The 14,465-nt window shown below is 45.2% G+C and overlaps 1 protein-coding gene across 1 annotated transcript in view; it reads right to left on the bottom strand.

Annotated features, from left to right (window-relative positions):
• The window catches only part of ARIH1 (ariadne RBR E3 ubiquitin protein ligase 1), a gene marked incomplete at both ends in the record, with an annotated part of 100,469 nt that extends 90,304 nt beyond the window's left edge, over window positions 1-10,165 (bottom strand). The window contains one exon of the mRNA XM_080691992.1: window positions 9,797-10,165. Within this exon, the coding sequence (XP_080548118.1) occupies window positions 9,797-10,165 (369 nt within the window). The remainder of the gene's footprint in view (window positions 1-9,796) is intronic.
• Between the last annotated feature and the right edge of the window lie 4,300 nt (window positions 10,166-14,465).

The raw sequence follows: 14,465 nt of genomic DNA, 5'->3' as shown, positions 1-14,465 counted from the left end.
AAAATGTATCAAATGCCAGGTTTTTCTGATGCTTCTTTTAAACAGAACATAGCAAAAAAGAAAAGAAAAATGCCACTGAACAATATTTACATGAAAAAGTAACAAGAAAAAACTCCCAGAAAAATACTTACCATTTCTCATTTAAAAGCCTCACTTTTTAGCTTTAAAACCAGTAAGTGGGTGTATTCATTTCAAGTCACCCCTCCATGCCAGTCTGGTATGGAGATGTATTTCTATTTTCTGTATTTCTATCTTTCTAATAAACTTCTTTAAATCTTCAAAAATAAAAATAAAAATAAAAGAAAAACGAAAAAAAGCAGATGGAACATGCCTGTCATTCCAGTGCTTGGGAAGCTGAGACAGGAAGACCTCATGTTCAAACACAGTCTCAGCAACTTGAACCCTGTTTCTAAACAAAAAATAAACTTCAGGGTGTAGTACAGAAAAAGAATGCCCCTGGGTTCAAACCCCAGTATCACACACAAAATAATTTCTTTAAAGGTTGGACGAGCTGGGGATGGTGGCACACTCTTGTAATTATAATACTTAAGAGGCTGAGGCGAAGGATTGCAAGTACAAGGCCTGCCTCAGCAACTTAGCAACACCTTGTTTCAAAAAAAAGGGCTGGGGTTGTAGGTCAGAGGTACTAGGCTCCTAAGTTCTATCCTTAGTACCATTAAAAAAAAATAAAATAAAAAGCTGGTACTGGGCGAGGTGGCACACGCTTGTAATCCCAGCATTTGGGAAGCTGAGACCAGAGGATCGTTGTTCACAGACAGCCTCAGCTACTTAGTGAGGCCCTCCACAACTCAGTGAGACCCTGTTTCAAAATAAAGAATAAAAAATAGGGCAGGGGGTATAGCTCGGAGGTCAAATACCTCTGGGTTCCATCCCCTGACCCGCAAAAAAAAAAAAAAAAAAAAAAAAAAAAAAAAAAGAGCTGGGCACAGTGGCACACACCTATATTCCAAGTGCTTGGGAGACTGCGATAGAGGAAAAAAGGTTCGAAAGAGCCTCAGTAATTTAGCAAGGTCCCCAGCAACTTTGCCAGACCCTGTTTCAAAATAAAAAATAAAGTTGGGTGTGGAGGCACATACCTGTAATCCTAGCACTTGAGAGGCACCCAAGTTAAACTGCCCAGAATCACAATATACAGCAACTGTGAGATTTAAACTAAAGGTTTTTTGTTTTTGCTTGGTATTAAGGATCAAACACAGGAGCATTTTAACTCCAAGCTTTCCCAGTCCTTTTTAATCTTTATTTTGAAACAGATTTCACTAAGTTCCCTAGGCTGGCCTCCAAGTACCGTGATTACAGGAGTGTACCACCAAACCAGGCAAAACAAAAACAAAAACAAGGCAGGGGGTACTCAGGATCTAACCCAGGAGCATTCTACCTCCAAGCTACAATCCCCGCACTCCTTTTTGTTAAATTGCTGAGGGTGTCACTAGGTTGAGACTGGCCTTGAATCTGCACTCCTCCTGCCTCAGTCTCCCAAGTACTGAAACTACAGTATATGTCACCATGTCCAGAAAATGTTTTGTTTTTAAGCCACTAAGTTTTAGATAGCCAACTATATGTATATGTATATGCAGTCTGATGACTTCTGCCTTCCTTCATAATATCAAATATCACAGATTGTACAAAATTCTCTACCATTTATAAACTCTATACTTTTAACTGGTATCATTACCAGACACCCTTCTCATTCTCCCCTCATTCAACTTTTTAGAATGGTTTCCTATCCCTCTTTTTTATCCATCCAAATTCTTGCCATCTTTCTGACAGCAAGCATCTCTTTTCCATGAATACCCATTACTAATCACTCAGCATATGATTAAAGTACTTACTGACCAAAATAGTTATGAGTGTTTTATATCTCCTTGAGAATAAGTTGGCTTGAACATTGAGTACCTTTACTGAGCAGGTGCATTTACAGTATCCAAGATCTAAGACCCTTCCAGTGTATTAATAAATAAGGAAATTCAACTCCTATTTTTAGGAAAATAAAATATGGGGGGGAATGGAAGCAAAACAAAGTGGTTCTACCAGAACTATAACAATCTGCATGTTTGTTTTGTGGGTTTTTTTTTTTTGGTGGTGGTACTGGGGTTCCTAGAAACCCTTGTACTTCCGGGCTACACTCCCAGACATTTATTTTATATTTTTTTTATTTGGAAACAGGGTCTCTTAGGCCAGCTTGGCTGGCTTCGAACCTGTGCGATCCCCAAGTCTCCGCCTCCCAAGGGCGGGGGATTACAAGCATGCACCACCACGCCCTGCAACAATCTGCATGTTTAAATCTCAATATAGGCTGGGTGTGGTGGCGCACCCTGGTAATCCTCCGCCCTTGGGAGGCAGAGAAGGAGGATTGCGCAGGTTCAAAGCCAGCCAAGCTGGCCTAAGAGACCCTGTTTCCAAATAAAGAAATATATAAAAATAGAAGGGCTTCCAGTAACCCCAGAATCACAACAAAATTTAAAAAAATAAAAAATAGATAAAGCTCAGTATAGCCAGCCAAGGTGGTGCATGCTTGTAATCCTCCCCCCACTTGGGAGGCGGAGACAGGAGGATAAGCGCAGGTTTGAAGCCAGCCTTGCTGGCTTAAGAGACCCGGTTATCAAATAAAAAAATATAAAATAGGTCTGGAGTGTAGCCTGGAGGCATAAGGGTTCCATCCCTAGTACCATCAAAAAAAAAAAAAAAAAACATCCCTAGTACCATCAAAAAAAAAAAAAAAAAACTCATTATAAGGCCAACTTATGCCCTGGAGCCATGTTGCATCACGGCTACAAAGGCTGAGGCAAGAGGATTGCCTGTACCCAGAAGTTGTTCGAGGCTAACCTGGGCAAGAGAGAAAGCCTGTTTCAAAGAAAACAAGGGTCCAGTAATACTTTGGAGGCTGAGACAGAAGGATCACAGGTTCACAGGCCCTATGCAACTTAGTGAGACCCTGTTTCAATATATAAAATTAGGCTGAGGTGTAACTTAGGTAGAATGTCCCTGGGTTCCTAGTACCTCCCCAACCCAAACACACAGAGTAAAGGGGGGAAGTGCCTATCTGAATAGCAAAAACAGTAAGTTCTATCTGACCCTATGATCACCCTACTAAGTGTTATACACCATCACCTAGAAGGCTTCTTAAATCAGCAAGCTGGACCCCACCCCCAGAGTCTGATTCACGGGACTATAATTAAATGAGTCTTAAAACTTACTGCTCAAGGAGATCAGTGGGGGGAAAATGAATTCTAGAGGAATAAATTTAAATCATATCAAACACCTTAATGGCTTCAACACAAATACATACATCTTCCTCTTCATAGTCACCATATAAATTAGTCAATTTAGCCAGGCGTGGTGGCGCACACTTGTAATCCCAGCGCTTGGGAGGCTGAGACAGGAGGATCACACAGGTTCGAAGCCAGCTTCAGTTACTTAGTGAGGCTCTCAGCAACTTAGTGAGACCCTGTTTCCAAATAAAATATAAAATATAAAATAGGTCTGGGAGTGTAGCCCAGAAATAGAAAAGCCTCTGGGTTCCACCCCCTGAAACACACACACACACACACACACACACACACACACACAAAAACAAAAAACACTAAAACAAGAAAGAGCTGGGTGTGGTGGCCAACGGTTTGTAATCCCAGTACTTGGGAGGCTGAGACAAGAGGACTACAGGTTCGAGGACAGCCTCAGCAAATAGTGAGACAATCATCAACCTAATAAGACTTTGTTTCAAAATAAAAATAAAATAGGGCTGGGGGTATGGCATGGAGATAGAATGCCCCTGGGCTCAAGCCTCAGTACCACTTGGAAAAAAAAAAAAAAAAAAAAAAACCTGAAGGTTCTAAGATGTTAATTTGGCAGTTAGAAGAAATCTAGGGCCAGAACTGACTCCCAGACAGAACACCTACACTGTCTCCTTTTTGCTGGGAGTAGGGAGAAGGAATAATGGGGATTACATTTAGGGGGGCATTCTACCTCCAAACAGCACCTCAGCCCTTTTAATTTTTTGTTTTGAAACAGGGTCTTGCTAAGGTGCTTAAGAGTCTAACTAACTACCTGAGGCAGACCTTAAACCTGCCATCCTCCTGTCTGAGCCTCCCAAAGTACTAGGATTATAGGTGTGTACCACTGTCTCCCTTTATTTATATCTGTAACCTTACTTTAAGTAGGTAAAATATAAAGATTAAGCTGGCGTGGTGGCGCACGCTTGTAATCCCCGTGCTTGGGAGGCAGAGACAGGAGGATTGTTCAGGTTTGAAGCCAGCCTTGCTGGCTTAAAAGACCCTGTTTCCAAATAAAAATATAAAAATGGGTCTGGGAGTGTAGCCCGGAGGTAGAAAGGTTTCCAAAAGCCCCACTACCAAAAATAAAATAAAACAAAATAAAATAAAATAAAGATTAAACTGGGCGTGGTGATGCACACTTGTAATCCCAGTACCTGGGAGGCTAAGACAGGAGGATCACAGGTTCGCAGATAGCCTCGGTAACTTAGAGGCTCTCAGCAACCTAGAGAGACCCTGTTTCCAAATAAGATAACACACATCTTATTTCACAGTGTAGTAGTATGGAAAACAGAATTTAAAAACTTTCAGAGTTAACAGTAATCTCCCAGCAGGGCAGGGTATGGCACATATCTGTAATCTCAATACTTGGGAAGCTGAAACAGGAGGATCGCAGGTTCAAAGTGCCCAGCTTACAAGCAAATTTTTTAAATGTCCATTTTGAGCCCGAAAAGGTGGCACACACCTGTAATATCAGTACACAGAAGGCTGAGAAAGGAGGATCATAGGTTCTTGGCTAGCCTCAGTAATTTGTTTTTGAGGGGGAGGATCTGGGATTGGAACCCAGGGCCATCCAACCCCCGAGCTACACCCCCTGCACTATATTTTATTTTTTATTTTGAAACACGGTCTCACTAAGTTGCGGAGAGCCTCACTAAATAGCTCAACTGTTCACATACTGCGATACTCCTGTCTCAGCCTCCTGAATGCTGGGATTGCAAGCATGTACCATTACCCCCAGCTAGTAGTCTGGGCAATTTAGTGAGGCCCTCCATGACTTAGCAAAACGATTCCCAAATAAAAAATAAAATGGGGCTAGGGTGTAGCCTGGAGGCAGAAGGTTCTTAGGCTCAATCCCTTCTCTCTCTCTCTCTCTCTCTCTCTCTCTCTCTCTCTCTCTCACACACACACACACACACACACACACACACACACACACACACACACGACTGAGATGTAGCTAGGAGGTAGAATGCTCTTGGGTTCAAACCAGGCATGGTGGCTCAAGCTCGTAATCTCAGCATTTGGGAGACTGAGGTAGGAGGATCACAGTTCGTGGACAGCCTCAGCTACTTAGGCCCTTTGCAAACCAGTGAGACCATGTTTCAAAATAAAGAATAAGCCAGGTGTGGTGGGGCACACTTGTAATCCCCGCGCTTGGGAGGCTGAGACAGGAAGATCACATAGGTTCAAAGCCAGCCTCAGCTACTTAGTGAGGATCTCAGCAACTTAGTGAGACCCTGTTTCCAAATAAAATAGAAAATAGGTCTGCCAGGCATGGTGACACACACTTGTAATCCCAGCATTCAGGAGGCTGAGACAGGAAGAGAGCAGTTCACAGACAGCCTCAGCTACTTAGTGAAGCCCTTCGCAACTCAGTTGAGACCCTGTTTCAAAATTTAAAAAAAAAAAAATATGGCTAGGGGTGTAGCTTGGAGGTAGAATGCCCCTGGGTTCCATCCCAGTACCACAAAAAAAAAGGAAGGGAGGGAGGGAGGGAAAGAGAGAGAGAGAGAGAGAAAGAGAAAGAAGGAAAGAAGGAAGGAAGGAAGGAAGGAAGGAAGGAAGGAAAGAAAGAAAGAAAGAAAGAAAGAAAGAAAGAAAGAAAGAAAGAAAGAAAGAAAGAAAATAGGTCTGGGAATATAGACAGGAGGTGGAAAACCCCTGGGTTCCACCCCCAGTACCACCAAAATAATAATAATGAGTAAAGAATTAAAAATAGGACTGGGGATGTAGCTTGGTGGTAGAATGTACCTGGCTTCTATCCCCAGTACCGAAAAAAAAAAAAAAAAAAAATTTGCTCCTGGGTTCAATCCTCAATAACACACATACATACATTCACACACACCCCAAAATCTATTAACATAAATAAACTGCAACATAACCAAAGCCTAGTTAATAGAACATGGCCTGTGATACATACTACCTTTTGATTTTACTGATATTTCTAATATCAACATTCAAAAATAAATGCTTATATATTGAGGAATCCTACTTAAGAACATTCTTATAATAATTATAATAGAAAAAAGCTGGGCACCGTGGCCCAAGTTTGTAATCCTAGGACTTGGGAGGCTGAGACAGGAGGAGAACACGTTTGAAGCCAGCTTCTGCTAGTTGGTAAGGCCTTCTGCAACTTGATGAGACCCTATTTCATAATGAAGAATAAGCTGGGCATGGTGGTGCACACTTGTAATCCAGCATTCGGGAGGCTGACACAAGAGGATTGCGGTTCACGGACAGCCTCAGCTACTTAGTGAGGCCCTCTGCAACTTAGTGAGACCCTGTTTCAAAATAAAGAATAAAAAACAGGACAGTGAGTGTAGCTCAGAGGTCAAATGCCCCGGAGTTCCATCCCCAGACCTGCCAAAAAATAAAAAAATAAAAAATAGAGCTGAAGGTATAGCTTGGAGGTAGAATGCCCCTGGGTTCAATTCCCAGTACCACAAAAAAATAATATGTGGGAAGAAAAGCTTTTTCAAAAACCAAGCATGGAAACAGTAAAAGTACTACACCTAAAAATAATACCTAGTTTCCTGATCTTGTTCATCTCATCAGGATTCTCTTACCTAAACTGAGAAGGAATGATTTTGTATGCATTAGCGATATTTCTGTTCTACAAATGAAAAAAGAAAAAAAACCTCGTTTTTGGACTCCGTAATGTAGACAAGCCTAAGAACTAAGAAAATTAGGTAAGATTTAACTATAGGAAAATAGACGTTTAAAAATCAATCAAGCTGGGTACAGTGACACAGGTCTGTAATCTCAGTACTTGGGAGGACACAGTAACTTATTCAAACCCTGTTTCAAAAATTAAAAAAAAAAAATTGGGGTGAGAGATGTCCCTGAGTTCAAACCCCAGTACCACTACCAAAAAGTCAAAATTAAATATTAAATACCAACGAGTTACTTAAAGCCAATTAAAATGTCAGTAAACTAGGTAATAAGTTTAAGAACATAAGATTTTATGTTGTTGCAGATACATAAAAAGAGAATTCAGAGTTGTACTGCAAATTCTCTAATAAAGTTTCCTTAAATGGAGCACAGTGGCCCATGCCTGTATCCCCAGTACCTGGGGAGATAGAGATTGCAGATTCACAGCCAGCCTCATCAATTCTGAGACATTGTTTCAAAGTTTAAAAAAAAAAAAAAAAAAGCCCAGTAAGGTGTCCCACTCTTACAATCCCAGCATTTGAGACTGAGACAGGAGGATCCAGGTTCATGGACAGCCTCAGCTACTTAGTGAGGCCCTTTGCAGCTCAGTGAGAACCTGTTTCAAAATAAGTAATAAAAAAAAATAGGGTTGGGGATAATTGCTTGGAGGTAGAATATCCAAGTTCCATCTCCATTACCATAAAAAAAGTAAAAAATAAAAAGGGCTGGTGTGTATCTCAAGAGCAGACTTCCAGGTTCAATCCCCAGAATTAAAAACAAAAAAACAAAAAAACAAAAAAAAAAAACTCCCTTTAAAAAGAAAAGAAAATCTCTCAATTTAGTGGCCTAAGAACTCAACTGTCATGTTTTTAGGATAGAAAAAGAGCAGTAAGACTTATCATCAATCCTCCCATTTTCTTCTTAGACCTCATTTACATTATAGTTCTAGATCTTCACTGTTCAGTAACAGCAATAGGTATACGATTTTTCAAAACAGGGTCTTCAAAGAGTGCCCAATTTTCAAATTTGAGGCTTACTATTTTTTTTTTTTTTTGGGTGGTACTGGGGTTCCTGGAAGCCCTTCTACCTCCGGGCTACACTCCCAGACCTATTTTATATTTTTTTTATTTGGAAACAGGGTCTCTTACGCCAGCACGGCTGGCTTTGAACCTGCGCGATCCTCCTGTCTCTGCCTCCCAAGCGCAGGGATTACAAGCGTGCTCCACCACGCCCGGCCTAGATAATATAATTAAATATATGAATAGAAAATCAACAAACAGATGTGTTGTCGATTCGCTAATATGTCAGTGAATGCTTAGCCAATGTGGGATCTGCAATAAAGCAATAAGAGCTTGCAGTTCCCTTGGTGTAGTTTCCTTCCATGTAACTAGTAGTTTCTAAAAGTTGTGCTCACTTAATTTTTTTTCTTCGTGTGATACACACACACACACACACACACACACACACACACACACATCCAAGAATAGAATCCAGGGGGGCATTCTACCATTCTATCTCCGAGCTACACCTCCATTCTTTTTTATTTGCGGTACTGGAGATGGAATCCAGAGGCAATGTACCCCTGAGCTACACCCCCAGCCCTATTTTTTATTCTTTATTTTGAAACAGGGTCTCACTGAATTGCAAAGAGCCTAAGTAGTAGCTGAGGCTGTCGGAAAACCGCGATCCTCCTGTTTCAGTCTCCCAAATGCTGGGATTACAAGCATGCGCCACCACACCTGGCTTCCATCCTTTTTTAATTTGGAAACTAGGTCTCACATTAAGTTGCTGAAGCTGGCTCTGAAACTGCTATGCTCCTGTCTCAGTCTCCCAAATACATGGATTACAGGCATGGGCTACCACACCCAACTCTAATTTTTATCTTTCAACTATCCTTGACCCCTCAAACTTTTCCCAAAAACAAATGAAAATTTATTTCCTAAAGCTCAAAAATGCAAAACCTGATGCATGGGGTTAAATAAGATGTAGTTAATAATAACTTAAACCAAACCTAACTTACTGTACATAAAATAGAAATTGTCAGAGGAAGAGTTCAAAAACAAAGTGCTTTCTAAATCACAATAGAGTTTTGTCCAATTAGACAACACTGCGTTTTGTTATTGTTGTAGAGCTGCAAGGACGGGGAGGCAATCTGCAGTAACTAACAGCCTCGAGCAAGTTACATACTAGAACTGGATAAAAGTAGCAGTCAGGTCTCAAACAGCAAAGACATAAAAAAGATGAAAGCACAAGCCTCACCATCGGAAAAGAAGGCCCATCAGCACCTCTTCCGAGAAACAATTCCCTTCCCCCACCTTTAAGTAGGCACTTAAGACTGCCAAGGAGATCCATTTCTTTATTAACTGGTGCCCACTTGGGGCAACCGTACACCAAGCTCCTCTTAGGCCTACCCTAATCCTTTCCAGAAGTGCTGAGAGACGGAAGACCAGGATAACCCTGCTAGGAGCCCAATTCTTCCAGACTCCTCTTCCCCACCCACCCACCCACCGCCGCCCCGCCCCTGTAGGCGATCCTTGGGCTGGAGGAAGGACGGACGCCGGGCCCAGGGACTGGAAGGATTTGCCCGCAAGAGAAGGCTCCCCGCGGGCGCAGGCCGCGGCCATAGCAGGGCCTGGGGAAGCACCGCCCCCAGCGCACCTCTCTACACCCGGCTGAATGGTGAATGCCTGCTTTCGACACCCTCCATCCCCAGCCAGGGAGCGGAGAAGACGGGGCCGGGCGGCACCGGGCTGCGCTCCGCACCAGGCCCCGGCCTGCCCTCGGGGCCGCGCCGGCCGCCCGACTCCGCTCCCCGGCTCGGCCCCGGCGAGGCAGCGCGGCGGCCCCCTCACCTGGATGACCTCGTTGACCTCCCGGATACATTCCACCATGTGCTGTAGAATCTGCTCGGCCGTGAGCACCTCGTAGCGGTAATCCTCCTCCTGCTCGTGCCCCGGCCCGCCGCCACCGCCGCCGCCGCCGCCGCCGCCGCCGGGCCCCAGAGCGCTGCCGCCGCCGCCGCCCGTCTCCCCGCACAGCAGTCCGTCCCGCTCCCCGCCGACGCCCAGCCCGGGCTCCACCAGCTCCACCTCGCCCAGATCCAGGTTATCATCGTCCGGCTCGTCCTCGTCCTCGTCCTCCTCCTCCTCGGCGCCGCTGTCCTCCTCGCTGCACTCCTCGTCTTCGTCGAACTCGTAGTTGTAGCCCTCGTCCGAGTCCATGGCGCGACGCGCGGAGGCCCGGCGGACGCTGGCCGAGGCGGGGAGAGGGCGGGGACGCCGAGGCCCCGGCTCTCGCTCCGGCTCCGGCTGGTGTCCGGACGCAGGCCTGGCTCCGGCCCCGCGGGCCGCGGCTCCTCCCCGGGCGCGGCGGTTGGCGGTTGGCGGCCGGCGGCGGCGGCGGGGAGGGCGCGGAGGAGGGAGGGAGCAAGGGGGCCGCTGGCTGCCCGCCTCACTCAGACGCGGCTCCGCTCCGGCCTCCGCCAGAAAACAGCCCCCAGCGCCACCTCCACGGCCGCCGCTACCGCTACTGAGCCAACAAAGGGGCGTGCGTCACCGCGTCGCGCAGCGTCGTACGTCACTCCTGCGTGCGTCACTGCGCCCCGCCCGCCGCCCCTGCGTGGAGTGCGGGGAGACCCCACGGCCTGCGCCGACCTGCGTGCGCAGCGGCGCGGAAGTCGCCTGGCCGGCTCTGTCCGCGGCTGACTTTTTGAAGGGTGGAGGCTGCGGCCTCCGGATCGCGGAGAAAGGGAGGGGCCCCGGGGCCGTCCACGTGGTGTTTGGTGCGGCTGGCCCAAAGCTCTCGCCGCTCACTTGATCCCGCGGGCAAGGCGGCCTTCCTACCCGGCGGCAAAGGCACCTCCCGCTCGCCCTAGAGGGATTCGGGAAGCCCTCAGCGGGGCGCTGGGCTTGCTGTTTCCCGGAATACGGAGTGGAGATCTTGTGCGCGGGACCTCTGAGCCGAGTGGCCGACGGCCCTCACTAGGTGGACTTGGTGTGATGCGGTCCACCCCTACAGACCGGCCCTGGCTCTCCGTCTCCTATAGTGACGTCATTGTAAAGAGGCGTTTCCCGAGCTCAGCTGGAGCAGCGCCTCCCGAGGGCTCTAAACAATGTAAACAGCCCGGACTTTTCTTCATTCAGCCCAATCCAAGGGCCCTTACCTACATTATCTCTTTTACTCTGAGTTCTAGTACGATTTTATACCTGAGAAACCTGGAGCTCAAAAGGAAAGGGAGGACTGGGGCTGGGATTCAGCCTCTCCCCAGTCCCAACCCTTGCCTAAAGTGTGCAAGACCCTGACTGGGCACGGTGGCACACGCTTGTAATCCCAGCATTTGGGAGGCTGAGACAGGAGGGTCGTGGTTCGTGGACAGCCTCAGCTACTTAGTGAAGCTCTCTGCAACTTAGACCCTGTTTCAAAAGAATAAAAAAAACCATAGGGCAGGGGGTGTAGCTCAGAGGTAAAATGCCCCTGGGTTCCACTCCCAGTGCCACAAAAATAAAGAAAAAAATGGGGCTAAGGGTGCAGTTCAGAGGTAGAATGCCTCTGAGTTCCATCCTGAGTATCATACGTACACGCAAAAAAGATAAGCATCCCTGTTGGCCTCACCCTCCAGTTGACAATTTATAAAATTGAGTCCAGGAACAATTTATGACCCTCGTATTACAAACTCTGGACATAAAAAATTAAAAAAAAATTATACAGTTCAAAAAATAAACTGCCGGGCATGGTGGTGCACACTTGTAATCCCAGCATTTGGGGGGCTGAGACAGGAGAATTGCTGTTAGCAGACAGCCTCAGCTACTACTCAGTGAGACCCTGTCACAAAATAAAGAATAAAAAATAGAGCTGAGGATGGAGATTGGAGGTAGAATGCCCGAGTTCCATCCTCAGTACCGCTAAAAAATAAACTGGGCACAATGATACACGCCTGTAATCCCAAATCTTAGGAGGCTGAGGCAGGAGGATCACAGGTTTAAGGCCCTCTGCAACTCAGTGAGACCCAGTTTCAAATTAAAAAGAATAAAAAATAGGGCAGAGGATGTAGCTCTGAGGTCGAATGCCCCTGGGTTCCATCCACAGACCCGCAAAAAAAAAAAAAAAAAAAGAAAGAAAAAAACATGGTTGGATTCAGACATAATATAAAAGCAGTGCAACAGATTGCTGGTGGCTTGACTGGGTTTTAGGAATCATGGAGGCCTACTAAAATTTTGGGTGGGAGCAAATGGGTGGTGCAATTTACTAAACATGGTAAGATTGAGGTGTTTAGTAAACATCAGGTTGAATTATTGCATAGATAATTCTGTATACTAATTATATAACACTGAAGGTCAAAGCCGGGCATGGTGGAGCACACTTGTAATCCCAGCATTTGGGAGGCTGAGAAAGGAGGATCTCAGCCTTAAAAGAGATCTGATTTGCCACTGCCCCTCTGGGTTCTTTTTGTAGTCTTGACCAAATTATTATACTTTCTGAGCTTTACTTGGAGGATAATAATTCCTGTTCTCATAGAATTATTTGTGAGCATCAAAGGAAAAATGTATTTAATCTTATTTGGTTTTTAAACTTTTTTTTTTTTTTTTGGCAGTACTGCAGATGGAACGCAGGGGCATTCTACCTCCGGGTGACACCCCCAGCCCTATTTTTTATTCTTTTTTTTTTTTTTTTTTGAGGGTCTGGGGATGGAACCCAGGAGCATTTGACCTCTGGGCTACACCCCCTGTCCTATTTTTTATTCTTTATTTTGAAACCAGGTCTCACTGAGTTGCAGAGGGCCTCACTAAATAGCTGAGGCTGTCTGCAAACCGTGATCCTCTGGGCTCAGCCTTCCGAATGCTGGGATTACAAGCGTGCACCACCACACCCGGCTTTTTTATTCTTTTTTTTTTTTTTTTTTTGGAAACAGGGTCACACTGAGTTGCAAAGGGCCTCACTAAGCAGAGGCTATCCTCAAAGAGCAATCCTCCTGTCTCAGCATCCCAAATACTGGGATTACATGCTTATGCCACTGGGCCTGGCTCACATGACTTCTGTTTTGATCAATACCATGAGCAGTATGAAAGTGCTTCTGAATTTTGAGGTCTCCTATTTATGGATAAGCCTTCATAACCACATTTTCTGCAACATTCATTCCATTCATATTTTAGAAACTACATTAGATTAGGGTATGGTGACATTTAAGGAAAACCTGTATTGCAACTTCTCTCTGACCCCAAATTGGCCGAGGTCTGACCCACATACATTGATTTTATTTTCAATGACTTGCCCCTGAAGGCATTGCCTGTGTTACTGCTTTCTCAGGTATGGTGATTACTGAGTAGAAGTACAGTGGCCTGTAAACAACAACTGGACAAGGTCCTTGAAAAAGAAAATAGATACACTACTACTTTTTTTTTTGGTGGTACTGGGGGTGGAATCCAGGGGCTTTCTACCTATGGGCTATACTCTCAGACCTATTTTTTCTATTTTATTTGGAAACAGGGTCTCACTAAGTTGCTGAGAGCCTCACTAAATAGCTGAGGCTGGCTTTGAACCTGTGCGATCCTCCTGTCTCAGCCTCCCAAGCGCGGGAATTACAAACGTGCGCCACCACGCCCGGCCTACACTAATACTTCTTGATGCCAAAAAAAATCAATGTTGGTAATTCAATACTCCCATTGTCTCCATATCCAAATAAAGGGAAGAAAAAAAAATACTGCCTAACCAGGCATGATGGCATATGCCTCTAGTGAGGCAGGAGCATCCTTGAATTAGATTTAGGCAAGCATTGGTAACATAGCAAGACTCCATTTCTTTCTTTCTTTCTTTCTTTATTTATTTATTTATTTTGTGTTACTGAGGCTGGAACCCAGGGCCTTTCTACCTCCGGACTATACTCCCAGACCTATTTTATATTTTATTTGGAAACTCTCACTAAGTTGCTGAGAGCCTCACTAAGTTGCTGAGGCTGGCTTCGAACCTGTGCGATCCTCCCGTCTCAGCCTCCCAAGCGCAGGGATTACAAGCGTGTGCCACCACACCCAGCTTGCAAGACTCCATTTCTAACTGGGCATGGTGACACACACCTTAATTCCGGTACTTGGGAGGCCAGGACAGGAGGATTGCAGGTTTGAGGACAGCTTCAACAATGCAGGGAGACTCTCAGCCAGCTAGTGATACCCTGTTTCAAAACAAAAATAAATAAAAAGGGCTGAGGGTATAGCTCAGAGGCAGAATGCCCATGGGTTCAATACCCAGTACAAAAAAAAAAAAATCTCAGAAAGAAAAAAATAAATATTGTACCGGGTGTGGTGGCATATGCTTATAATTCTAGTACTTGGGAGGCTGATTCAGGAGGATTGCAGGTTAGAAGTCAGCCTCAGCGACCTAGTGAGATCCTGTTTCCAAATAAAATATAAAATAGGTCTAGGAGTGTAGACCAGAGGTAGAATGCCCCTGAGTTCCATCCCCATTAACACACACACACACACACACACACACACACACACACACACACACGGAAAAAATAAATATTGTTAT

The sequence above is a fragment of the Muscardinus avellanarius genome (genome assembly GCF_963383645.1).
Source record: "Muscardinus avellanarius genome assembly, chromosome: 3".
Lineage (NCBI taxonomy): Eukaryota > Metazoa > Chordata > Mammalia > Rodentia > Gliridae > Muscardinus > Muscardinus avellanarius.
Note: the sequence above shows the minus strand (reverse complement) of the source record. Positions and strands in the feature narration are given on the sequence as shown.